The following is a 24,168-nucleotide window of genomic DNA, read 5'->3' as shown; positions in this document are numbered from 1 at the left end:
TGTTTTTCTATTGGGAATTTCGGACCCGATAAAAACGTACAAGGTGTCGATTTGATAGCGGACAGCGACAGTGATCATACCACACTTTATCTTCATCTTGACCCATCTAGAGACTGACTTGACCTCGAGATAATACAAGCCTAGAACACAACAGGCGATTTCTAGCGACACATACGATCCTATCACCATAAATACCACCTATAACGAAACGACCGGGATACTTCTTCATATATTCAGGCGTGGCCACTCTGCCGTCTGCTGACGAGACTCACGATTGGGCTATCCTCATCCTCACTGTCAAGAATCCCCGGAAACATCCTCTCAGTCTGTGACGTCAGAAGCGGCTGGAAATCGAAAGACATATCGGTGGGCGGATATCTATTGTTGGGGTCACTTATCAAGCTATCGCCGATGTCTTCGTCACCAGCGGTTGCGTTCTCCATATTTTCCGGGACCGGATCCGATCGTAAAAAAGCGGGTGTAACAGCGAAGGACGGTGGACCTCGCTGCGCGTCCGGAGGAGTATCCAGAAGGTGATCCTCATCGATGCTTTCCAAGAAGTCGGACACAACTTGGGCATCCGGTGTGGAGGACATACGTGCGGGAGGAGGGGGAGGAGGAGGAGGAGGATGAGTGGCTTTCACCCTTTTGGCCCTTGTGTTCGAGACATTGCCTCCTACCGGACCGCCGTCATTTGCGGCAAGTCTCTTGCTGCTTCTGGTTCCGGACAGTTGACTTTGTTGTGTCTGACTCTCGCGTGCAACCTCTTGGGTTTCAGGCAGATTGGATGTCACGTCTTCGTAAATTTGCTGCACGATATTAGCCACCGTTTGTGTCTTTGGACCTTCAATCGCGTAACCTTTGTTTGACTTACCAAGGGACGCTTTGGCTTCCTCTTCTGAGTGCTAGGACGTCCTGGAGTTGGTGCCTGCTTCTGTGTCGAGGCTGGCTTTTGTGCCGTCTTTGTCACTTGTTTTGCTTTCGCATTCGGCTTCTTTGCGCTCGGCCGGGTTGCCTTCTTTTGTAAACCCTTTGCGGTGGTTTTGCCCTGTGACCCTCGGTTCTGGACTGGGGAAGCTTTGTGACCAGCTTTAGTCTCTTTTGCTTTCGATGGCGGGTTCACCTTTTCTGTTTCTTGGGCTCGCAGTGTTCTCTGCCGTGTGTTGATAGCTCGTAATTGTTCTTGAACCGCTTTGCGTTTCGTGTTTGCCTGTTTCCTGGGTTTTGGAGCTTCAAGCTCCTGGGGTGTAGTGTCAAGTTGCACAGAGGGAGAAGACGGCTTATGGTTGTTGGTGCTCTGACTGACGGGAACAACAGGTATGCTCTCGATTTGTTGAGAATCTGATCGAAGTGGTTCTATCCTATTCGAGGGTTAGCGCAAGGATCAAAACAGTGGAAAGAGTTCGCATACTCTAGGCTCGCGATTCGGTCGTAACGGTATCCCTCTTTCTGTTGAAGCTTGAGATTTGCATCGTCGAACTCGGTACGATCAAACTTCCAGAATCCAATGGTGGGAATATCTGGAAGTTCATTTGCGTGAAAGGCCATAGCCCAATACAGAGGCCCTGTAAGAAGCAAGTTAATTATAATCTCGCTGCTGGTTATCGCCCATTGTATTTTAACCACTATCTGGTATGCATGCGGCGTATGCTGCAGCTGGGTTAGGTGCGCGATGATAGCCGTACTACTTACCTTTGAGAGAGGGAAGCCGGTTCAGGTAGTCACCCAAATTCCAAAGCTTGAAGTTGGTGTCAGATATGTGTTGCTCCCCGATGCCTGCTCTCCAAATGTCGATTCCACATTTTCCGTCAGGGGGATACTTGAACACCAAGGTGTAGTACTCGATCAAACAGTTCTCATCCCAAGTTGTTGATCTCAAAAAGCTGATGCGGAATCTGGCCAGATTTTCGGTTTCCAGAATGGGAAATATGTCGTGAGTCTGGTTCAGAACAAGGTCAGTGATACCGTATCTGAAGTGGGTGAGGAAGGTGACTGGTCCTAACCAGGATGCCCAAGAAGCGTTTGAGGTCGTAATCGACATCCTGGTGCAAGAATACGGTGGTTGATTGTTCCCTCAATATTTCTCTGTCAAAAGTCGGTATGCCTGATCCTGAGGCCATGATCTCTTCATACGTCTTTGACACAAGGTCACTCAGGGGTAAGACATGGAAGAAGTTCGATGGGAAAGCGCGTCTGAGAAAGGTCAGTAATTCCACGAAGCGGAAGAGTGCTTGAAGCCACGACCGAAGCCAAAGTGATTCATAGTACCGAGCATATAGTATCTGGCTGATCTGTGAAGGGTGTCAGTTGCCGCAACATATCAAGAGGTCAAGATTTCTGGCGCAGGAAGAAAGGGGACGGCACTCACGGCAGCCACAAACACTGTCTTGCACAGCTGGATGTCACGCTTCCGCAATCCACGAGCTCCATACGTCTGGGGATTCGGCATGTCGAAATGATAGCAGAGTTGTATGATTAGGGAACGTCGGCGGTGCTCGATTGAGGGGTTTCATAACCGGAGGGATGCGCAATCTCGGCCCGGATGGCTTCGAAAAAATGGAGAGGAGAAGGAATTTGTGCGAAGATTTTCATTGTGTTCTCAGCGACACACTTGGACTGGGAAAGAGCATAGAGAAGTAGTAGGAACATTCGAATTTGAAAGTGGTGGAAGGTGCAAACGGTGCGCCGGAAGTGAGGAGAGCAAAGATGGAAGGAGCTCTCCCTTGGACTCGATCTCGACCACGGCCTGAGCTGTGTGCAGCCATCCAGTGTTCATCATGATCACTTCTAGTGTACCACCGATGTTGGTTCAATGTAAAGCCACGCATCGCAAGACCGAGTTCAAGTATGTTCACTTTGTGATATTGTTTCCTGTGGATGCAAGTCCACCGCGAGTGTTGTATGGCCCTGTTTGGCGCCACATTCATTCGCTAAGATAGTATCCAGCCTCTCATACCATATTATCCTGCAGTCCGTCATATGTCGATGTACATCTGTATGAGCAAGTTTATTTGGAGAGGTAAGAAAAATAATTTGGAATCCAGTCTGAGATGACTGGAGCACCAGTATATATCCAGACACTTGGAACTTCTGAAAGTAGAAACACCCATGAACCCTTCACACCCCGTGACATGGCGAGCGAAAACATATGGCTACAGCACTTCAATAATTCCTAAAATGGTTGTTTGGGCAAGGAAAACATAAAATTTACCCCGGATTGGCATATTAGTGTAGTTGGAAGTCTCGGACGGGATGATCCTCCGTTCGGATCTCATTTCGATCTTGACCGAGACCACCGTAATTCGGCATCCTTCCCAGGGCGTTTCAAGAAGGGACAAGTAGTAGTACAACAATCATTCGACAAACAGAGCCATAACCCCAAATTATAGTTAAGACGAGTGGTTGCAAGAAGAATACAAGGAACGGCTCCCAGGTCTAGAGGTGGAAAGGGAGAGATTTATATCTCCCTGCTCGATGCCCGCCAAGGTGTTTGTAGAGCGACGCAACCCGGAAGTCCGATGGCACGGCGTTTCGCGTCCGGACATGATTTTCTGCGTATATCGAAAGTTGGTTTTTGGTTGATGAGGTCTCGTAGCATTGTGGTTCTCCTGTATTGATACAGCACGGTTACTGTACCAGACTTACGAGTGTTGTTCGATGTGCACATGGAAAGGCACCCGACGGCTGGCTACTCCCCAAGACCTCCAAGAGCCTCAACCTGCCCCGAATGTCTCCAAGGTGTCTGCTGCGTCACCACTTATAAGATGCACTTGTGCGTATATCGTGATGATCATACATATCAAGCAAACATGGATCCTGTATTGTGTCGAATGTGCGCACACCAGACTTGAGAGTTTGGGAAGTACGCTAGGCAGGCGCTTGGGCCACCAGGAAACCCGGTTGCCAGGATGTCGTCCAGCTGGCAAAGCAGGGAAGAGGCGAAGCGGCAGGGCATCGCTTATATCAGTTGCAATTCTGGGCAAAAGCGATCTGTGCAACTTGCACAAGTGACAAGTTCAATCTCCATCCTTCAACTTTCAAGCCGCCGCTTTGAAAGCCGCCGTAATCGAAGTGGAACAAGAAAAATCCAACCCCTTTTGAGCGACCTGAATATGGTGGATTTATTGCCGTTGTTGCAGAGTTAATATTACTCAGAGTATCTCTGCCTCAACAGAAGCTGGAGTACCTGGAAACTCAGTGAGACAAGTTGAAGAGGGCGCCAAGACTGGTAAGCGGGATAATCGACAGCGTGAAGGGGCAGGTCGGCAAAAGGGGGACCGAGGAAGCCCACATCAAGGCTGTTGATGAATCCCTCCTCCTCCTCCTCCTCCTCCAGAGTCCAGGACTGAAGACTCAAGGCTGAGTGGGTCATGACAATCTGTGGGTGACGGTGGAGCACTGGCATTCGGCTGCCCCTGAAAATGATGACCTGACTTGGAGTTGGGTACACTAGTTGGACTGCGAGGGTGTCACAAGTCCAAGTTCAAGTGGTTGCTGGCAGATTGACAAAGGCATGCCAAGGTAGGTATATGTGCACGCTGTCATCCAGGGCGAGTCGATCAAGGGTGATAATCTGTATGTATTCTCGGAAGTCCATCGAACAAGTCAGTCGGTCCAAGCATGACATTGATAAATAGGGCTTGAACTCAGTGACGTATCGCGATGTGTCGTGGCCCGGAATAACAACAGAACTATCGAAACATGATGGGGCTCCGCTCATGCCAGCCAGCGGCTAGGTGGTGGTGGTTCATGGGTTCATCACTGATCATGGCTGGATCGCGATGGCAGCAGGGACAGTTGCTCGTCCAAAAGTGTTGTACTCTTGCTGGAGACGAGAGCATGGAAGCGGGACATTTAAGGATTCACTCGGCCAACCTCGTGTCTCGCATGTCAGCGCGATCCATCAAGGGTTGGCAGTGATGCGTGAGTGGTGGTGGTGCATCCTTTGCCTGCCGGACGAACCGAGTGACCAATGAAAGCAAGTCAAAAGAAGTGCAGGAAGTTCACAAATCCATAGGTACCTAGGTACCTCGGGACCCTGGTCAACAGAAAGGAAGCAGCTGTCACCAGATGGCATGCAAGACCCAGGACATGCAGCATTGGATGTTCTTGGACTGCATCACATCAGCAAAGACCGGCCCAGAACTGCCCTGGAGGAGGCCTGAAGTGATAAGTGAAATGATGATTGCAATCAGCTTACATGTATTCGAGTAGGTAGGAAGAAAGGCTTCGGAGGTAGGAAGTAGATGCACGGGGAGTAGAGGCAGGTACGCCCGGGGTTATACATGGAAGTACATATCTAGATACCTACAGTCACCTGCACTGGAGGCCAATATGCAGATGGAAGGAGCAGGTCATGTCAGTACCTTAGTAGTGTAGTGTGCAGTGCACAAGAAAAAGAGGACAACGACTGAGCGGGAAGTGGACGCCCGGGCAGTTGTTTTCCGACTCCTGCTCTTTTCTGTCAACAGCATGGCGATCTATCGTGTGCAGCTGTGGACTTGTGAGCGTTCCTTTTGTCACGACAGCCCTGCTCGTCAGACTCAGTTTCATCGCTTGGGTGCGCTGGATGCAGTACGCACTACGCGGTATGTTAAGGTACTTAGTCAGGTAATCTTCAATGCCCGACATGTAGAACTCTTTCCGCACTCTCCTACAGCCTGCGTGTGCATGAATTTAAAGTTTTTTTTAATTCAAAACAAGCTCGTCTTCGTATCGTCTCGTACATATCAAGACTCCCGTCGGATTCGGAACTTGTTGTATTGCATCTCCGTGTCCGTGTGAAGACTGCTGTGAAATATGTGTATGTATATATATATGGCAAGGGTGAGTGAGTGCCTTCCATTCCATCTTCAGCCTTTTTCTTTTTCCAGCAGTCCCACGCTACTGCCCCTGTCCAGGTATACCTCCCTTCAGTCCGACTCCACCCTAGGATATCGCTGTAAATCGGTGGTAAGAGGTATCTGACTGACATCTCGATCGCACCTGGACCCGTTGTTGTCACCTGCCTCCCAGCTAGGTTTTGAAAATGTACCGCCCGCTCACCACCGAAGAATACTTGCCCCCATTCAAAGCCACCGAAGGGCCGGAATCCAACGATCCCACCTGGCAGATTCGACATAAATCGGCCGGGCCATAACCCAGATCAGACTCCCGCCTCCACTGCCCGTGCCTCTGCTGTCATCCCCGTCTCCCAGTCCAGGTCCTCCAGTCCACCAGGCAGACCGGGAGCCTAGTACAGGAAGTCCAAGTACCTACCTAGTCTAGGTCGCCCAACTACTAACTAAGAACAACTTCCGTCCAACAACTTGAACACCCGACTCCCACATTCAGGTTGTTGTTCGCCTTCCGCCCCTGCCGCCGCCGCTCCACGCTCCGCCCCCCTCCCCATTCCCCAGTCTTCCATCCCGTCCGCTGCCTCTGACAACCACAAAAAAACTGGCTTGGTCATTCCGCCGACCCCTTCCTTCCCTTTGCCAGGGACTCGAACGCATTCAAAAAAAACTTGCAAACATCCAGTCCAGCCCACGCCATTTCTCCCCTTGCCCTTCTTTCTTTGACTCGACAGGGCTACGCTGGGCAATCATTTACTTCGACCTGACCCGACACAGATACGCGCGAACAGACCCTTTTCTGTCAACGTCAGCAACGTCAACGTCAACCCTGCCTCTTCGTCGGTCACGGCACGCCATGCTTTCGTGGCAATTAGCACTCTAAAATCCCGTTTGCTTGCCTGCCATCGCGTAAAGGGGATTTTACTACGGACAACACGCGTGTGGCGACCACCCACGCAGCCGCGACTTGGAACGCGTTGAAAGCACCACGACCAGCATCTCCGATACAGTCCGAATCAGGCATTCACCTTGTTTGAACAGGAATCCTTCGTTGTGCCCCTCAGGATCGTCGACCTCTATTTCAACCTCAGCCTACTTAGCCCACCCCGGACTTTGCCAATTTTTTTAATACCTCTACCGGCCGAGATTCAACTTTTTCGTTCGTCGTTCGATCGACTCCTTTAACCACGAACGTTGGGGCGACGTCGACAAATGATGCCTTTCGAATTTGATGGTCCGCAACCGACAACACTTCAATCTGCAAACATGAGTTCTCCTACACCTACTCAAAAGACCATCGCGGATCGCCCACCACGATCGAAGCAGCGGGTTTCGATGACGTGGGCCGAAGAAGATGACCCTTCCTCGAAAACTCGCACTCTCACGCTTTCCGAGCAATACGTAGAGACGAAGACGGTCACGACTACAACGACTACTCAGCGAAGATTTTCTCCCATCCAAATTCGAGAACCACAAATGCTCGACCCCAAAGAATACCCGCTCGCTGCACAGCCGACGCCCATGTTCCTGAAAAATTTCTCGTCCACGTATACTATTCCTCAAGGATCTCAAAACAATGGTCAAATATGGTCTCCAGTTGGCGGCTTTGGTGTCGATGGAAACTCCTCTCAACATCGGGTAGAGAATATCGACTACATCGAGGAGCCAACAGTCGAGAGTGGTGGGTCTCTTACCCCTTCTTTGATCCAGCGACGCCCGCAACCCAAACGACTTCAGAGATCTAGTGGTCGGTTCGAGTCTCCCAACAACAGCCCTTTGCCAAGATCTACGGCCAGACTAGGTGTGCTTACTTCCGATACCGAGCTTCGTCGCGCACTGGCAAAGGGGCCACGCCTTCAACGCTCCCCCCGGACGGATACAGATTATCTGGCAACACCTGATGAGGCCGAAAGAGATAGCGGTGATTTTGACCATGATGCCCCAGCGCTTCAGCTCGTGAACACGACGGAAGCTGAGACAAGCCAGTCAACCACTTATGATGACGCAGAGAGCCAGGCTGGCAGCGAGACTCAGATCGTCTTCAGCGCGGTTGCTACGCCCCCCATTACGGATGTCGAATTTCAACCCGCTGCCGATTACGATGAGCCTCTTCAACAAACGGTTAGGGGACTGCACGCGAGCCACGCCATTAGTGCAGTAGCCGCACAAGACGCCAGTTTGCCTAGTCCGCGCCTATCGCCTACGCTTGCTGCGGCTCAGCTACAGCTAGGACCTTTGGATGACGAAGGTGCTGATGACGAGGTCACAGCCTCTATTAATGATTTTGGCCGTAGCGGCCCGAGTCAGTGGCTAGATGAGACACAAAGAACGGGTGATGCGGACGCTGAGATGGTTGATGATTCGCTTGTTCTATCACCTGGTCGTTGTGATCCTACCATTTCCCCGTCTCAGCTCGACGGAGCCTATCACCATACCCTGATGAACCCCGACATGATGATCGACAGCTTTGATGCTATGCCGACCCAAATGAAGTCTTGGATGATTTATCAACTTTTGCGTCGGTGCCCCCGGAAGACTCTTCAAGCGGTTGCTGATGTTGTCAACCCAGCCTTGAAGTGTGATTTCTTTCGACGTCTTCCTACCGAACTCAGTCTCCATATTCTCTCTTATCTGGATCACCGCGATCTTTGCCGGGCAGCCCAAGTATCAAAACAGTGGCGTAATATCGTCGATAGCAATGAGACAGGTTGGAAGGAGCTGTTCGATCGGGATGGCTTTCAACTTGCTCCTGGCGAGCTTCAAAAGGCCATCGCTCAAGGGTGGGGTTGGCAGGATCCCGTTGGCGCGTTGGAAGGCGAGGTCGACCTAAGCCAGCATTCCAAACTGACATCAAGCGAGTCGGAACTGTTCAAGTCTGCAGTCAAGTCTGAGAAATCAGATAAGGCCGACGCCGGCCCTACTCCCAGGACAAGATCTTCGAAGCGCAAGCGCCACGCAGGCCACACGAACACTGAAAGATCCAAGCGTCGTGTCAGCTTTCAGGACTTCAGAGAAAGGTTCCACCAGACACACAGGTCGGAGGGACCCATGTCAGCCGCTAATGCCGCAGCTTTGGCCGTTCCAGATCCCCAGATTGGGCTTCCAAGCCTACGTCGGCTTCACCTCTACAAGTCTCTGTACAGAAGACACTACATGATTCGCCAGAACTGGACCAGCGGGAAGGTTAGGCCCAGTCACGTTGCCTTTGCAGCGCACCCTCGCCATGTCATAACATGCCTGCAGTTCGACGAGGACAAAATCATCACCGGTAGTGACGACACGCTAATTCATGTCTACGACACTAAAACCGGTAAGCTGCGCACGAAACTCGAGGGCCATGAAGGCGGAGTCTGGGCTCTTCAATACGTTGGGAACACCCTGGTTTCGGGTAGTACCGATCGGTCTGTCCGTGTCTGGGATATCCAAAAGGGTATTTGTACTCAAACATTCTATGGGCACACGTCCACGGTCCGTTGTCTGCAAATCCTCATGCCGACGGAGACCGGGGAAGTTAAGAACGGCGAGCCGGTCATGATGCCCGAGAAGCCCTTGATCATTACCGGGTCTAGGGATAGCCAGCTGCGCGTCTGGCGCCTTCCGGAGCCGGGTTCTCGCCGGTACATTATGAACGGGCCTGCCGCTAATGAAGAAAACTGCCCCTATTTTGTCCGTATTCTTTCCGGACACGCCCACTCTGTCAGGTCCATCTCGGCTCACGGGGATACTCTGGTTTCGGGTAGCTACGACAGCACCGTGCGTGTGTGGCGCATCAGCACGGGCCAGCAGCTCCATGTTCTGTCCGGCCACAATCAAAAGGTTTACTCGGTCGTCTTGGACCATAAGCGGAATCGGTGCATTTCTGGCTCGATGGATAGCTTCGTCAAGATCTGGGATCTCGACACTGGTGCATGCTTGTACACCTTGGAAGGGCACAGCTTGCTAGTTGGACTTCTCGACTTGCGTGACGAAAAGTTGGTCTCGGCTGCGGCGGACAGCACGCTGCGCATCTGGGACCCTGAGAACGGAAAATGTAAGCACACTTTGATGGCTCACACCGGAGCGATCACGTGTTTCCAACATGATGGCCGCAAAGTCATCTCTGGAAGCGAGAAGACCGTCAAAATGTGGGATGTTCAAACGGGCGAATGCATGCAGGATCTTTTGACAGACCTCAGCGGGGTCTGGCAAGTAAAGTTTGACGAAAGGCGGTGCGTTGCGGCGGTGCAGCGTGGCAATTTGACTTACGTCGAGGTATGTGCCAATCTCCTTAGCAGCGACATAACGCCGGACGTGCACATGAGCTGACTCGAAGGTTTTTAGATTCTTGATTTTGGGGCTGTCCGAGACGGAGCTCCGCCCGAGGAACTCGGCAAACGTAAGCTCCTCAATGAGGCAGAAGTCCAACAACTTTTGCTTGCAGAAGGCGAATAATTCGGACAGAAAAACTACGCATCAACGACAACGCCAGCGGTCATGAAAGCATGGACTTGAACTTGGCTTTCATACAGTCAACCTGTCAGCGAAATGCGGCACCCTCAAAATAGAAACCCAATCAACAGTCCACTGGAAAGAAGGGCATATCAGGGTGGAAAGGTCGGCGCGCGCCAGAGTAACTTCTTCAGAAGCTGGACAGCCACTGCTCGTCTTAGGACGCTATTTCAAAGCCCAGGCTAGCCCGGGTCTGGGTCTCTCTCCACGTTACCGGATTTTTTTTATTTCTTTTTCTTTTTTTTTCTCAAAAAGTCATGATCATTTTCGATGACTTGCTAGGTGTGTATGGGATATGAACGGAAACCACTCAAGGGCAAATGGGAGAAACAAAGCGAACGGAGTCAGGGAACACACGTTTTTGTGCGGAATATCGCACATCAATCATCAGCATTTCAGGGTGTTGGGAGCCCGGTCATTCTCAAAGGTTTTTCCACGGAACGTTTTCTCTCTTCATAATTTTCTTTGTACTTTGTTCTCTTGTTCTCCGGCGTTAGCATGTCAATTTCATGTTTTACATACTAGTCTCGTCGATGGCATTCGATTGATATTTACCTACATCGATTGCGTCTTTCGCCTTTCAGTTTTGCCATTCTAGTTCATTGGAATGAAAAAAAGGAGGAAAATTCAATCGAGACCTGGGAGCGTAGGGTATAGTGGCCCATCCGTACATGAGCGTCACGTTAAATCCGTTTACAATTTCCGTTCGCGGTCTACACAGTCGCTTCTAATAGTAGTCCCTTCAACTCAAAATGTGGATTGGGGTGGAGTGGCGGTTCATCATTATCAAGTGAACTCACACGAGTAGAAGGAAGAGCGAGGGCAGGTGAAAATACAGTCGTCTTGAAGTTATAAGCGATCTATGATGGCAATCACTGATATGGTGGTTCATAGTAATGATGGCGTCGTCGCAGGTGTCAGAGCGTACACACTTGGCCCAGGTGTTTCGTAATTCAGTTATCGTTATCTCACTCAGTTTGCACCGGCACCAGGGTTACATAGCAACTTGATGATTTTTGAGAATAACCTGTTCATGCTTGTGATTTATTGTTGGGGGTGCCTAACTCCGATGTGCCTAAACTGCGAACAACTGCCAGCCATGAAGAGAACAAGAAAACCCGGACAAAAAATGAGAAAAGAATTCCGATAATGGCTGAAGATCCAACAAATCGACACAAGAAAGTTCATCGAAGACGTGCATATGCGGCTCTAGTTGAAGTTGAACGAGCTGCCAATTCCGTTCTATATTACTAATATCGTGCTTCTGTTTGACTGCCTAAAGGTAGGTACATACTGTGTAAATGATGATGAAGTCGAGCCAGTCGACTTGCTGTCTGTATGCACCTATCGATAAAACATTACATAGGTATTCCTCGTTGTTATTCCTCCTCGAAAAGAAACACCATAGTAGAGGTACTCATGTACCCATTTATGTACCTAGAGACCGAACATTTCGTTCCATGCCGACCATACCAAAAACTTAACCAGAAAAACCAAAGCAAAAGGCAGAAACTGGGAGTGTCCTCAGTGCAATCAGGGAGGCAGGCGTGGCTGACGTCCAGCGCCTGACCTCTTCTCCAAATGCAGTGTTAGTTTTCGCTCCCAGTGGATCCATACCTATGCAGCAGGAGCAACACAGTTGCCAAGGAAACGAGTGTAGAGGTAGGTAGAGGTATGCAACAAAGTTGGTGGTACTGTTCGGTCCCTGTGCATTGAATTTGATACGTCCAAGCCTGCATCAGCCAACTTCCGTGCATAGGCCTCGCTGCATAGCGTATATGCAACGAAGTGGAAGGTCTTCCAATCATGGATTGGATTTTGGACTTCTCATCTCAACCAAGGTTAAGTTCAAGGCCAAGGTCAAGGCCAAGACCAAGGTCGAGATCAAGGTCAAGGTCTATATCTAGGAGGGTTCCCCCCTCCTTTTTGTTCTCTTTCTGTTGGTCCTCCTTCCCGGAGTCAGAGTCAGAGTCAGAGTCATTGTTCTTCTCTTGTCCCTCATTACTAGTGATCTTCTGGGCTTCGTCGGGATCTTCTTGATTCCTATTTCCCCAGTTCCAAGGATTGCCCCATCCCTTGCCCATGCCCCAGCTGTGATCTGCAGAGGAAGGAGGAGCATAGTGGGTAAGTGGGATTGTTGGTGTCGGGGTATTATCAATTATGGGTTGGGTAGTGGTGGTGGATACCCAGGTGGTGAGGAAGTTGGTTCCCGTTGAGTGAGAGGATGAGCAAGGAGATGTTGAAGAAGATGTGGAAGTGGAAGCGGATGTGGTTGAGTTTGACGAACAGCGGGTGGTGATGGTTGACCATTTTGGTATTTGCCAGGTTGTTGTTGTTGTAGGAGGAATTATCACGGCCGTGGAGGTGCTGGTGGTAGACGCACAAGGGGTTGTAGTTGGGGATGTAGTGGTGGTGGTGGTGGTGCAAGGCGTTGGCTCATTCTCACTGTGGATATGAGTTGAAGTGGTCGTAGTCCAGGTGGAGGATGAACTCGAAGTCGAGGTCGAACACGGAAGTGACTCGCTCTCCACCTCCACAGGAACAGTGACAGTCGTGTTCGGCTGCCAATTCGGCCTTGGATCAGGGTGATAAGGCGGATGAGGATGAGGGTCGAAATGAGGCCATTGAGGCTTGGGCCAAGTAGGCGGAACGCTGTGCTCAGCCCAGGGATCCGAAGGTGTCGTAGACGTGGTTGCTAGTGTTTCCCACGATGTTGATGTTGACGTTGACGTTGACGTTGACCAGAGAGGATAAAGTAGACCAAAAAGATGGTGTAGGTCTCCAGCGGTTGTCACCACCACCAGACATGGTAACAGTTACCGTGTCCAAACTCAGTCCATCCCCAATAACACTAATACTAGGCTTGGGATGAGACGCCCAGTCCGAATACCTCCACCCATCTTCCAGATGGGGCCAACCATTACCATTGTGGGGGTGGTTGAAGACAGGTGCTGGCCGAGTGACAGTAACCACCGAAATCGAATCCATCGTTGACGCAGGGGCTGATGCTGAACCAGCGGGCTCAGTCACAGTTACTGTTTGAACCAGCGGACCCCTATCCGGTCCCCAAGCTGGATCTTCGTCGTCATGGTTAGGGAGTTCATGATCCCACCCAACCCCAGCCCCGGCGTCAGGTCCCCAGCTGGGTTGCGGTTGCCCCTGCGGTTGCTGTTGAGGACCAGGATAAGCGGTAACCGTAACAGTTTGGATCGTCTGGATCTCAGCCGGCTGAGACCATACTGCAAAAGGCGGTACGCGAAGTCCAGCTTCGGTGACAGTAACCGTCACCACTGCCTTCTGCAAAGATGAGGGCGAGGGGAAGGACAAAGTTGAGGATGTGATCGTAACTGTCTCTACTGATGAAGCAGTAACTGTCACTGTCGAGGCTAAATCGCCGCATGGCGCTGGCGGTAGTTTCGGAGGGTAAAAGTTGCCGTTCTGAGGGGGCTGGTGGGGGATACTGTGGACTTGGACGGGTAGAGCCCACACCAGGAGGGCAAGAGAGAGAAGTGAAGGGGACATTATTATGGGTAGATTTAACTCAAGACACCGGGTGTTGAGCTGGTGATTATTTGTCTGGTTAACGAGATGAGATCATGATGGGGGTGGATGGTGTGGGATTTATACAGGTTGTCATTGACGACTTGGGACATCTTTCACTTCTGCCTCTTTGGGTTCTTTGGACGTGGGGAGGGAGACCGGCGGAACATTGTGGTAAGGGAGCTTCATTGAAGTAACAATACTGATAGTTTTCTAGTAGCACGCAGGGTCACTTGAGTTAGGCCCTTGATAACGAGGAGGGATTCTTCAACTGTTCACGATTTCTTCAACGTGAAGAAACCGGCACTGAAGATGGACACTTCTTCAGGTGGGTTCTTTGGCAAATGGAAGCCACTTGATCAGTAATAAATATAAAATATTGACAATTCCAAAGTAAGGGTGAGATATCTTTAAAGCGCAGAAGCCAATATTGCTGATAATATGTTCGAGTGTCTTTCCAGAGTTGAAGGGAAAAGTCAAAGTTGGAAGTTGTCTCGGCAGTTGTCGTTAACATCCCTGTCCCACCAAGCCCCACAGGCACCGGGGAAATCTCCACAGCAAGTGCCAGGGAACATTTCATTGACGTGCGTGGGCGTCCCTTGCAGGGGCAGCAGGGCTGAAATTAGGTGGGTGACTGCGGCAGCAGCGCAACAGCCGCCCGCTGTGGGACAAGCAAATTCCATTCATTTGACGAGTGCCCCCTGGACGCCGGGCGGCGGGCCGGGGGTGGTGCTAGCTGTCCCGTCGGGTTGTTCGGCGGGGGTCGAGCCCGCCACTAGGTGCCAGGAGCATCCAACTTTCCGGTTTCCCGTCCTGATTGAGGTGCCACCACCCAATTCCCGTCCGGCAACCTAAGTAACGTCGCCTTTCCTGGTCGCCGATAACCTCTACCGTAGAGGTATACGATACCGCTCGACACCGACACCACCCCGTTTCCCGCTCCTTTCCTCGGCAGGAGAAACCCGATGCTATACACCCTCTTCAAGTCGATTCGTAGGCGGTGACTAGTCACCCTCAACATGGCAAGTAGGACGAGGGCAGGTTCCCTTGGGTCGATCGAGTCCAAGCACGGCTTGGTCGGGTCCGTTTCGAGGTGGTGGACGGTACGTGATGGCTTCATTCTTATGGCAAGGATTGGAGTAGATGCTAACCAAGACACTTTTGTATGTACAGAGATCATACACCTCGGACTGGGTCGCTTTCTCCCTCCTCCTCGTCGGATACATCTACATCGCCGCTTTCGTCGAGCCTTTTCACCGATTATTCACCATCAATGATATCCGGATTTCGTTTCCTCATGCTGAGGTGGAGCGGGTGCCTCTCGGTATGTTTTTACCCTTTTGCCCTTCTGCCCTTTTTGCCCTTCTCCGTCCCTTTCCAGTCTTTGCTCCTTCCCCTTCCCTCACCCATCCCTTCCAGCTTCCCTATGCCCCTCCCTTTCCGTCTAACTATAGTACTAACTTTACGTCCAACCAACAGCCCACCTCTTCGGCTACGTCCTCTTCCTCCCTCTGGCCCTCCTCACCCTAACCAACTACCTCCTCTCCTCCCCGCGGCACATCCACCACCTCACCACTTTAGGTTTCCTAACCTCCATAATCCTCACCACCTTCCTCACGGACCTCATCAAAAACATGGTCGGCCGCCCTCGTCCCGACCTGATCGACCGGTGCCAACCCGACCCTTCCACCCCTCCAAACAAACTCGTCAGTGTCGAGGTATGCACGCAGACAGACCACCACACCCTGCACGACGGCTGGCGCAGTTTTCCCAGTGGGCACAGTAGTTTTGCGTTTTCCGGGTTAGGGTACCTGGCGCTTTTCTGGTGTGGGCAGTTCAGAGTGTTTGCGAGCAGTTCTCCTCTGTCTTCTTCTCCTGGAATCATGGAGGGCATGGAAAAAGTGCTGGTCCGTCGGGATCTACTCAAGGCGTTACTTTGCCTCAGTCCGTTGCTGGGGGCGTTGATGATCGCCATTAGCAGGTGCATGGATTACCGACATGATGTGGAGGATGTCTGTGTGGGCGCGGTGATGGGGTGGGTGATTACGTATTGGAGTTATAGGCGGTATTGGCCGAGGTTGAGCAGCGTGAGGTGTGAGGAGCCCTATTCGGGGATGACGGGGGAGCGGGACGGGGACGGGGTCCAGAGTAGTGGGAGGTATGGGAGGGTGAGGGATGAGGAGGAGGGGGTCATCGGAGGAGGGTTTCAGCGAAATGTAGGAACGTTTGATTTGACTGCCCCGGTGGAGTTGGGACCTTTGGAGAGCCCTCGATGATGAGTGGATGAAGGCTAACTTGGTTGGTTTCCGTAGATGTCTTAATTTGATACTGTAATGTATCTTGCTTGCGCCAGATGTGCGTGTACAGTAACACTTGAAACTTTCGCCTTCTTCAGATATGGCAACTTTCGAGCACGGGGAACGTCAAAGAGCATATAGCTGGGAGTTGGAGACCCATGTTTGTATATCCATTTCATCATTTGGCGTACCATGGTCATTCCTTGTATTAGTACAGAAAGCGCTCTCTAGACTAAACGCAGGCCGGCTTTCCGCTCTGTTCCACATCCAGAACTATGCGTGACATTCATCCATCTTACTTGTCTTCCGTGTTGTCGTCCTTCGCCAAGTCGTGTTCCTTCAATAGTGCCGTGATCTCGTCCGCGCTCCATAGCCTGTGGTAGATCTTACCGTCCTTGGTCTGGCCAACCGTCGCAAACTCGACTGTTACAAAAACATTAGCATGCTTTCATCCATGACCGCAATATCGCCAACACTCACTCTTCTCCGGGCTCAGCTTGGTCGAGTCCATGGTCTTGCTCAACACCTTGACGGCCATGGCGCACGCCTCCTTGAGCGTGCAGTCCTCCTTGTAATCCTGCTTCAGCAAGCTCTGGGCGCTCGCATTGTTGGCGCCCGCACTGGTCGCCTTCCAGCCGCCGTAATTACCCGAGGGGTTGCTGAGGTAGAGCTGGAACTGGCGCTGGGGATCCCAGCCGGCGTAGATGAAGGAAACACCAAAGGGACGGAGACCACCGTGTTGTGTGTAGCCTTGCTTGAGATCGCAGAGACGGCGCACTAGCTGCTCGCAGGGGATGTCCTCGTTATAGGTCAAAAGATAGCGTTGGGCGGCTTGTCGGGCGTAGTTGATGAGGATGTTGGCATCGGCTGTCATGCCGGCGACGGCGCAGATCATGTTGCTGGAGGGCAGCGACAAGGTTAGCGTCTGTATGACCTTAAGTAAGAAAGGGATGCGCCTACTCGTTGAGAATGTAGAGCTTCTCGGCCGATGTGTCTTGCTCGAGGAGCTTGGAGGTGACCTTGCGCTCAGCAGCTAGGACGATGCCATCCTTGGCGAGGATACCGATGGCGGTACCGGCATGGGAAATGGCTTCAAGAGCATATTCGACCTGGTACAGACGACCTTCGGGGGAGAAGATGGTTGTCTATGAGAAAGGCGTGTCAGTCTATGTGCGAACCCCCAAAAGCTTCAAACAAGCTGCCATCACCACACCACCACTGCTACCCCCCCTCCTCCGCCCACTACTTGTCGATAGGTAAGGTAACCAGGCGGCGGCGGGCTGACGGGTCACTGCCCACTTACTCGGGAATCGTATCTTCTCGCCATGGTTTAATTCGATATGACGATGACTTGTTGGAAATTGTCTAGTTCTTGGTCTGTCGTTCGCAAGCGCCAACCTAGTGCTTGTCTTTTGCGTCGTCGTGGTGATGTTGTTTTGGTTTGGTTTGTATTCCTTCAACAAACTGCCGTGGAAGATGGAGAGCGGAAGGCGGAAGGCTTGACGCTGAGGTGCAGCAGCGCAGTGGACTTCGTTAGTTCCTTCAACAGTGCTGTCAGGTCGCCCTGGAGCTCCAGGCAAGCAAGCATCCAACGCGTCACCTATGGTCGGGCAGGTACCTGCCTCTAGGTACCTCCTTGACACGGATGAAGGTCCAGATTACCTTGGGTTGCCCGCTCGCCAGCTGCCAACTGCCTGCCGGGGTCTCTGGATACCTCTAGGACTCCCGTCTGACGTCTTATCCAATGTCCACTCAGAGCCTCAGCGCCCGAAATCACCCCGCTTTCCCGCTCCAGCAGGGTTCCATAGAGAGAGTCCCGCTGTTAAGCTTACAGTATGCAGCTTGACTGGCTGATTAACAATTATCGCTGGAGGTAAGCGGACAATCGGTACAAGAGATCTGGTCGCCGCCTCCACCTCAGCAAACTCCTCTCCTGCCAACCTCCACAATTCCGTCACTCAGTCGCGACACGGCTGCTTCTTTCTCTCTTCCGTTTCAGCGACCTCTTCCTCTGAACACCTCTCGGCAATCCGACTTGACTACTACCACACCACTCAGTCTTGTCGCCCAACTCTCTCGTGCTGTGCTGTCTGTCGGCTAACAACACCCATACTCTGAATTGCCGACGCGTTATTCCTCTCTCGACATCCAGTGTGCTCCCGGTCACGCGAGGGTCCCCGACGATCCCTCCGCATTCTACACTACAGTACTTTGTCGACCTTCTAACGGTCCCGCGTGGAGCTTGGGCCCCTCTCTGACTGAAGGCAGACGGGAAGGACTGACACCAACATTCTGACTGCGACGACCAACATCATCCAACAGTGTCCATCCAACTGCCGGAGAGGAAGAAGAAGAAGAAGCAGCAACAACAACAAGGCGACCAACAAGCAAAAACAGCAGGCATCAACGCTTTGCCTTGCGCAAACCAGGAGGGTCATAATTGAGGATTGCTAGGTCTAGCTGCTGCAAGAATCTCGCCTGCCAGCGACACATAGCTTCAGGATCATTTTCTTCGTTCTTTTGTTGTTGTTGAGACAGCCCTCCTCTGGGTAGTCATTGTCGCCATCGTTGCTAGCTCTACCTACTTTCACACGCGTAAAATATCTTTCTCTGTCTAATGCCCGCATGAGGATCCGCTCTCCACACGCATGTCTTGAGCCATCTGCAGTAGACCGCGCGCGCGTCAGACAAAGTCGAAAGCACTCCCAATTGTATCCGAACAAGGCTGGAAAGTTCGCTGTCCACTGAGCCCGTACCTACTACATACCCCAAAGTTACCCGACCTGGCCATTGTCGAGAACCGCCATCATGTCTGGTAAGCTACTACGCAGTCACCATGTTTCGTTTTCGTCTCGCAATAGCATCAAACAGCCAAGCTAGCGCCAGCTACCAACTCCCCATGCCATTTTCAGATACTGAGCCGTTCCGCCCTTTGTGACTAAAAGCTAACCACGAAACACCTGATGCTAGAACCCGAGCCGCGCCGATCGGTTAGAGCCACCAAGGGCCAACACAAGGCTCTGGAACAGCTCGACCAAATCGACATTCCCAAGAAGCGCGGAAAGAAGGCCGCCAAGAAGGCAGTCCCCGAGCCAGAAGAGCCCGAGGAAGAAATCATCCGATGTGTCTGCGGCGCCACCGAACAAGATGAGGATTCCGGCGAACCCTGGATTGCCTGCGACATGTGCGGCGCCTGGCAGCACAACATCTGCATGGGCATGAGCCAGTATAGCGAAGATCTACCTAAGGAGTATTTCTGCGAGCTCTGCAAGCCCGAGAACCACCAGGAACTGCTCAATGGCATGAAGAACGGCGAGAGGCCCTGGGAGGCCAGGCGCAAAGCCTTCGAGGAAGAAAAGGCAGAGAAGCGGAGAAGAGGCAACAAGAAGAAATCCAAGAGGGTGAGCGACCACAAGGAAGAAAGCGCCCAGGTCTCCCAGAAGCCAAAGCCATCTCCAGTACCAGAGCCCAAGAAGGATGCCAAGAGCGCCGCTGGACAGAAGCGCAAGACGACAGAACCGGTGCCAGAGAAGGAGCCCAAGGTACGTCACGTTTGTTCTCACTCCTCTTCTCTTCATGACGCTGACTAACCCTTCCGTACAGCAAAAGGTCCGAAAGGTCACAGAAACCCAAGCTCCATCTCTTCCGTCATACAAGGCCCCAGATGACATTGCTGGAAAGATCAGTGAGCTGCCCGAGCTCCGGCAAGGCGCCGCCAAGCTCCTTTCTAAATCTCTTGTGCACTCTATTGGAGTTGCCGAGAAGAAGGGCGTGTCGATTCCTTCCGAAGGCGTCTCAGCTACCGCCGAGCGTTTAGCTATTCAGATTGAGCGGGCTGTCCACGATTCGCACCAACCCACTGCCTATAGCGGCCAGATGCGGACACTAAGTTACAACCTCAAGACCAACCAAGACCTTACTACCGGCCTGCTTGGCGGCACCCTTACTCCTACCATGTTGGCTTCCATGACAACAGAGGAGCTGGCAACAAAGGAGCTACAGAAAGAGACCGCCGAGATGAAGGCCAGGGCAGAGAAGCAGTCCATTATGATCACCGAGGATGTCCCCAGGATACGAAAGACGCACAAGGGCGAGGAAGTTATTGGTGACGAAAGTTTCAACCTTTCGACTGATGTTTCCTCCGCTCCCGTACGTAGGCCGCCCCAGGATACAGCCGAGCCCCCGAAGAAACGCGTTAAGGAAGAGGGACCGGAAAAGGCTGCTCAGGGGGCGGCTTCGAAGCGATCTTCGAGGGATCTGACTGTGGACACGCAAAAGTCACCTAGCACAGGGAACTTTGATATCAACAAGGTCTTCTCAAGTGTTAGGTCGCCTACGCAGTCTCACCACAGACGTCCATCCGCCATGTCTACATCGACAGGACCTGGGGTTGATGCTGATGTGGATCGCCTTTTGGATGACGGCACCCAGTCTCCGCCTTACTCGCCCAAGGAAGAGATCCTCGACCCCGACGTGGTGTGGAAGGGAAATTTAGTCATGAATACCATTGCGGACTTCCAAGTGACGGCCAAGCATATTGGAGGCGCCAAACTCAAGGAGTCAATCGGCTTGGAATGGGACAAGTTAATGCCCAAGACTCTTACTGTCTGCGGACGGATTGACGAACAACAGGCCATTGTCTACCTTTGTAGTCTGAGGTATAGTCTTCCCACTGATGTGGTAGTAGTGAACTTACAGCCCACGTCGGCGGCCTCGAAGCCGCAGTTCCAACGCCTGGTTGACTACTTTGTGTCCAAGAAGCGATACGGAGTCATAGGAGACAGAGGGGTAGCGAACGTCCGCGACACCTACCTCGTTCCCGTGCTTCCCGGCACAGGTCAATACCCAGAGTTTATGCTCAACCTGGCGGACAACCACATTCCCGAGACGAGGACAGAGCCAATGTTGCTCGCCGTATTTGTCTACCGTAACGATCCCGATACTATCATGCGGCTACATGGGACTAATGACTATAACCAAGTAGTGGCGAACCAGTCCACAAAGGTCCACACCAGTTTCGCCAATACACCGGCGCCATCATCGCCAGCGCTGGCGAACCTTCCTCCGGGCCATCGACCTTCGCTCTCGACGCCCGCTTTCTCACCAACATCTCCACAGAGCACATTCCCCAATTACCCAACTCCTAGGCACAGTAGCACCCCTTCCCAAGTGCCACCGCAGCAGCAACCGCAGCCAACACCGCCAGCCCAGCATTCAGTGAGCCAAATGCAGCATCCCGCCGTGGATCAAGTGCAGAAACAAGGAGAGGCCATTGCTAGAGAAGTACTCGGCTCTCTCATCACCAGCCCGACCGTTGCCTTTCTGTTGCCTCAGGCCCACAAGATGTCCCGGAAGGAATGGGAAGTGATCAAGAAAATCTACGAGCGGGATCCTAAGGCTCGCGATGACCTCCCTTACCTTAGCAATGTTTTGGAGAGGGAAAGTACAAATGCGCAGGCCAAGGCTGCTCAAGCTCAGCAGCAATCCCAGCAGCATCCGGTCCATCAACAGCACCAGAATCAACAACAACAGATGCATCATCAGCCTCACCACCAACAACATCCACAGCATCAGGTTCAGCAGCAGCAGCAGCAGCAGCAGCAGCAGCAGCATCTGCCGCAGCATCCGCCCCAACATCAACCACACAATCAGGCTCATTTTCAGCCTCAGCCTCAGCATCAACAGCAACATCAAGCTCATCACCCACCCCATCATCAGCCCCAGCACCAGTCACAGCATCATCAACAACAGCAGCAGCAACAGCAACACCCACCAAAACATCAAGCTCAGCATCCACCTCAGCATACTCCTCAGCATCAACCGCAGCACCAGTCCTCTGCTCAACAGCCGCAAGCGGCCTACCCGTCCCAACCGGCCTCTCATCATCCTCAACCACCTCAACATCAGCAGCATCAACCACCGCAACCGCAGCACGCGCAACCTCACCCACAGGCCCAGCCTCAGCAAGCTCATCCACAGCACCACCAACAACACTTCACCCCGCCGGTGCGAACCACTCCTATTCCTCCCCCGCCCATCCCACCGGTAACTTCTGGCTCGGGTGGCCCCATTAAGCAAACGCCCATTCCGCCTCCGCCGATTCCTCCCCAGGCTGCCACAGCAGCAACCGGTCCTCCTTCCGCCTAGAGGGGCGACGGACAGCGGACAAACCACCCGGACTCAGCAGCAGCGGTCAGGAATAGTAGTAGTAGCAATAGTACGAGGCCTGCAGCAGCGACAAAGCAAAGTGACAAGAAACCAACGCCGAGCACACCGCGAAGGGAGGAGGGGGAGAGGGGTTCAATTTTAGGAACTGGAACAGGATCAGGAGCGTCAAGATCAAAAGTGGCAACGACGACATCGGCCTCAACAAACAAGCCGGCGCTGCCATCGCTTGATACCGATCTCGATGATCATCTCGACCGTCGTCCTCATTTCCCCCCTCATCATCATTCTCATACAACAAACCCTTCGCCGCGGAGTCCGTTGGTTGCCGCTAGTCCGGTAGTTGATCATCGAAGAAGAAGAAGAAGTAGTACTGCAGCCAGCAGTGCAGCCGGTAGCATATTAGGTGGTTTCGGTGGTGGTGGTGGCGGTGGAAGTAGCATAGCAGGCGGAAGCAGACATCAATCTCCCTCGGCCAATTCGGTTGCGTCATCTATTCGATCATCTGTCTTGGGCTCAGCATCAACGGGTGCGAACCAAGCGACACCGGCCAGTAGACCGACGCCGAGGAGAAGGAGGTTGTTGTGTTTGCAGCCGGTGGAGAAGCAGACGAAGAAGAAGAAGAATCAGGCAAAGGACGTGAAGGAGGGGTGGGATGTTGAGTCTGATTAGAAGCCGCGCGGTTAGTGGGGTTGAAGTCAGTTGGTTTCTTGAGATTCGGAAGGGTGGAAGTTCGTCTTAGTCTGTTGTAAGGAAAGGAGGATAGGTATTAGAGATGGAGTTGTCGTGTAGGAAAGGGCAGTAAGAAAATGTTACATGGTAGAGGTATGTTTACCTGTTGGAAGCAGTTAGCGAAGGGAAAAGGAGGAAGAAAGGAAAAAAGGGACATAAAAAGGAAAGTTTGTGTTCAAGTTCTTTTGAAAGAGAGTGAAAATAAGGGGGGGTCTTTTTGTGGTTCTGGTTTTGGAGGGGCGTATTTAGGTTATTTACGGCTACTAGGGGAGGGGGAGGAGTTAATCAGGGATCGTGACATGTCCGTTTTGGTCCCCTTGGTTTTCAAGTCAGTCACTTTCTTGCTCGATATTTATTGCTGGTCACAAATTGTTCTTGTAGTAACTATGGCGCTTGAAGTGGAGTTGGTCTGTTAACTAACTCTACGGAGGTCCTCTCACTCACTCACGGAGTATCTATCCTGTCTATTCTAGTCTGCAGTAGTGGTGTTGACTCTGAAATGGAGGAGGAAAAAGGAAACGATCAAGGTCGGACCTCTCTCGGTTTCTTTGCTCATGTTTAGGTAACTGATTGCAAACTGTTCATGTCATAGCTATGGTAACTTGTCGCGCCAGTTCAAGATAGAAAATGGAGATTGAATCTAGCGATTTTCTTGTGCCGGTTTGCGGAGGGAATACTTTGTGCTCTTGTGATTTGCGAGTTGATCCACTGTTCAATGAGATGTTCCTACATTTGGTGCCCTACTGAAATGTACGAGTAGAGAAGGCATTTCTTACACTTCACGAACTGAGGTATAGGGTTCCATGATCTTGAACTCTATCCATTGCTGGCATTCGCTCTCTCATAGCTTTTCCATGACCAAATGGTCTTCTTCTCTCGGGGTATACGCACAACAGCAACAAACATAAAAAACAAAACACGCCATGCTCAATTTTTTTTCCAGAATCCAAACCCAACCCAAACATCCACATCCACATCCTCCCCCCTGAGACTAAGCAAACTCAGCATCCAAAACCCCCCACCCCATCCCCTCCCGCTCCCAATACCTCTTCTCCTCCTCCTCCGCCCCCTCCCCATCAACACCCACCCGCCTATCTCCCACCGTCGTCCCT

At 52.0% G+C, this 24,168-nt stretch overlaps 7 protein-coding genes across 7 annotated transcripts; 4 read left to right on the top strand and 3 right to left on the bottom strand.

The window, feature by feature from the left end:
* Positions 1–92: 92 nt before the first annotated feature.
* Positions 93–2,449, bottom strand: NEUTE1DRAFT_49553 (uncharacterized protein; the record flags this gene model as incomplete). Its single annotated transcript, XM_009855568.1, has 8 exons — positions 93–140; positions 273–809; positions 875–1,361; positions 1,412–1,565; positions 1,693–1,939; positions 2,004–2,193; positions 2,269–2,291; positions 2,369–2,449. The coding sequence occupies 8 exons, from the start codon at positions 2,447–2,449 to the stop codon at positions 93–95; spliced, it is 1,767 nt and encodes a 588-aa protein (XP_009853870.1).
* Positions 2,450–4,781: 2,332 nt separating this feature from the next.
* Positions 4,782–6,482, top strand: NEUTE1DRAFT_132170 (uncharacterized protein; the record flags this gene model as incomplete). The annotated part of the gene is made up of 6 exons (XM_009856362.1): positions 4,782–4,923; positions 5,215–5,235; positions 5,472–5,588; positions 5,704–5,803; positions 5,901–5,952; positions 6,075–6,482. 6 exons carry the CDS (start codon positions 4,782–4,784, stop codon positions 6,234–6,236), a joined length of 594 nt encoding a protein of 197 aa, XP_009854664.1.
* Positions 6,483–7,100: 618 nt separating this feature from the next.
* Positions 7,101–10,378, top strand: NEUTE1DRAFT_132169 (uncharacterized protein; the record flags this gene model as incomplete). The annotated part of the gene is made up of 3 exons (XM_009856361.1): positions 7,101–10,085; positions 10,155–10,209; positions 10,275–10,378. 3 exons carry the CDS (start codon positions 7,101–7,103, stop codon positions 10,376–10,378), a joined length of 3,144 nt encoding a protein of 1,047 aa, XP_009854663.1.
* A 1,776-nt stretch (positions 10,379–12,154) lies between these two features.
* NEUTE1DRAFT_104162 (uncharacterized protein) lies at positions 12,155–13,844 on the bottom strand (the record flags this gene model as incomplete). Its single annotated transcript, XM_009856360.1, has 3 exons — positions 12,155–12,420; positions 12,832–13,017; positions 13,118–13,844. 3 exons carry the CDS (start codon positions 13,842–13,844, stop codon positions 12,155–12,157), a joined length of 1,179 nt encoding a protein of 392 aa, XP_009854662.1.
* A 1,037-nt stretch (positions 13,845–14,881) lies between these two features.
* Positions 14,882–16,138, top strand: NEUTE1DRAFT_141018 (uncharacterized protein; the record flags this gene model as incomplete). Its single annotated transcript, XM_009856359.1, has 3 exons — positions 14,882–14,965; positions 15,036–15,186; positions 15,342–16,138. 3 exons carry the CDS (start codon positions 14,882–14,884, stop codon positions 16,136–16,138), a joined length of 1,032 nt encoding a protein of 343 aa, XP_009854661.1.
* Positions 16,139–16,245: 107 nt separating this feature from the next.
* On the bottom strand, positions 16,246–17,740 carry NEUTE1DRAFT_148981 (proteasome component Y13; the record flags this gene model as incomplete). The annotated part of the gene is made up of 4 exons (XM_009856358.1): positions 16,246–16,582; positions 16,640–17,058; positions 17,120–17,304; positions 17,463–17,740. 4 exons carry the CDS (start codon positions 17,484–17,486, stop codon positions 16,455–16,457), a joined length of 756 nt encoding a protein of 251 aa, XP_009854660.1.
* Positions 17,741–19,122: 1,382 nt separating this feature from the next.
* On the top strand, positions 19,123–22,348 carry NEUTE1DRAFT_88328 (uncharacterized protein; the record flags this gene model as incomplete). Its single annotated transcript, XM_009856357.1, has 3 exons — positions 19,123–19,701; positions 19,763–21,602; positions 21,855–22,348. The coding sequence occupies 3 exons, from the start codon at positions 19,123–19,125 to the stop codon at positions 22,304–22,306; spliced, it is 2,871 nt and encodes a 956-aa protein (XP_009854659.1).
* Positions 22,349–24,168: the final 1,820 nt, after the last annotated feature.

This window comes from Neurospora tetrasperma (assembly GCF_000213175.1).
Source record: "Neurospora tetrasperma FGSC 2508 unplaced genomic scaffold NEUTE1scaffold_6, whole genome shotgun sequence".
Lineage (NCBI taxonomy): Eukaryota > Fungi > Ascomycota > Sordariomycetes > Sordariales > Sordariaceae > Neurospora > Neurospora tetrasperma.
The sequence above is the reverse complement of the archived record's forward strand: the minus strand, read 5'-3'. Positions and strand labels throughout refer to the sequence as shown.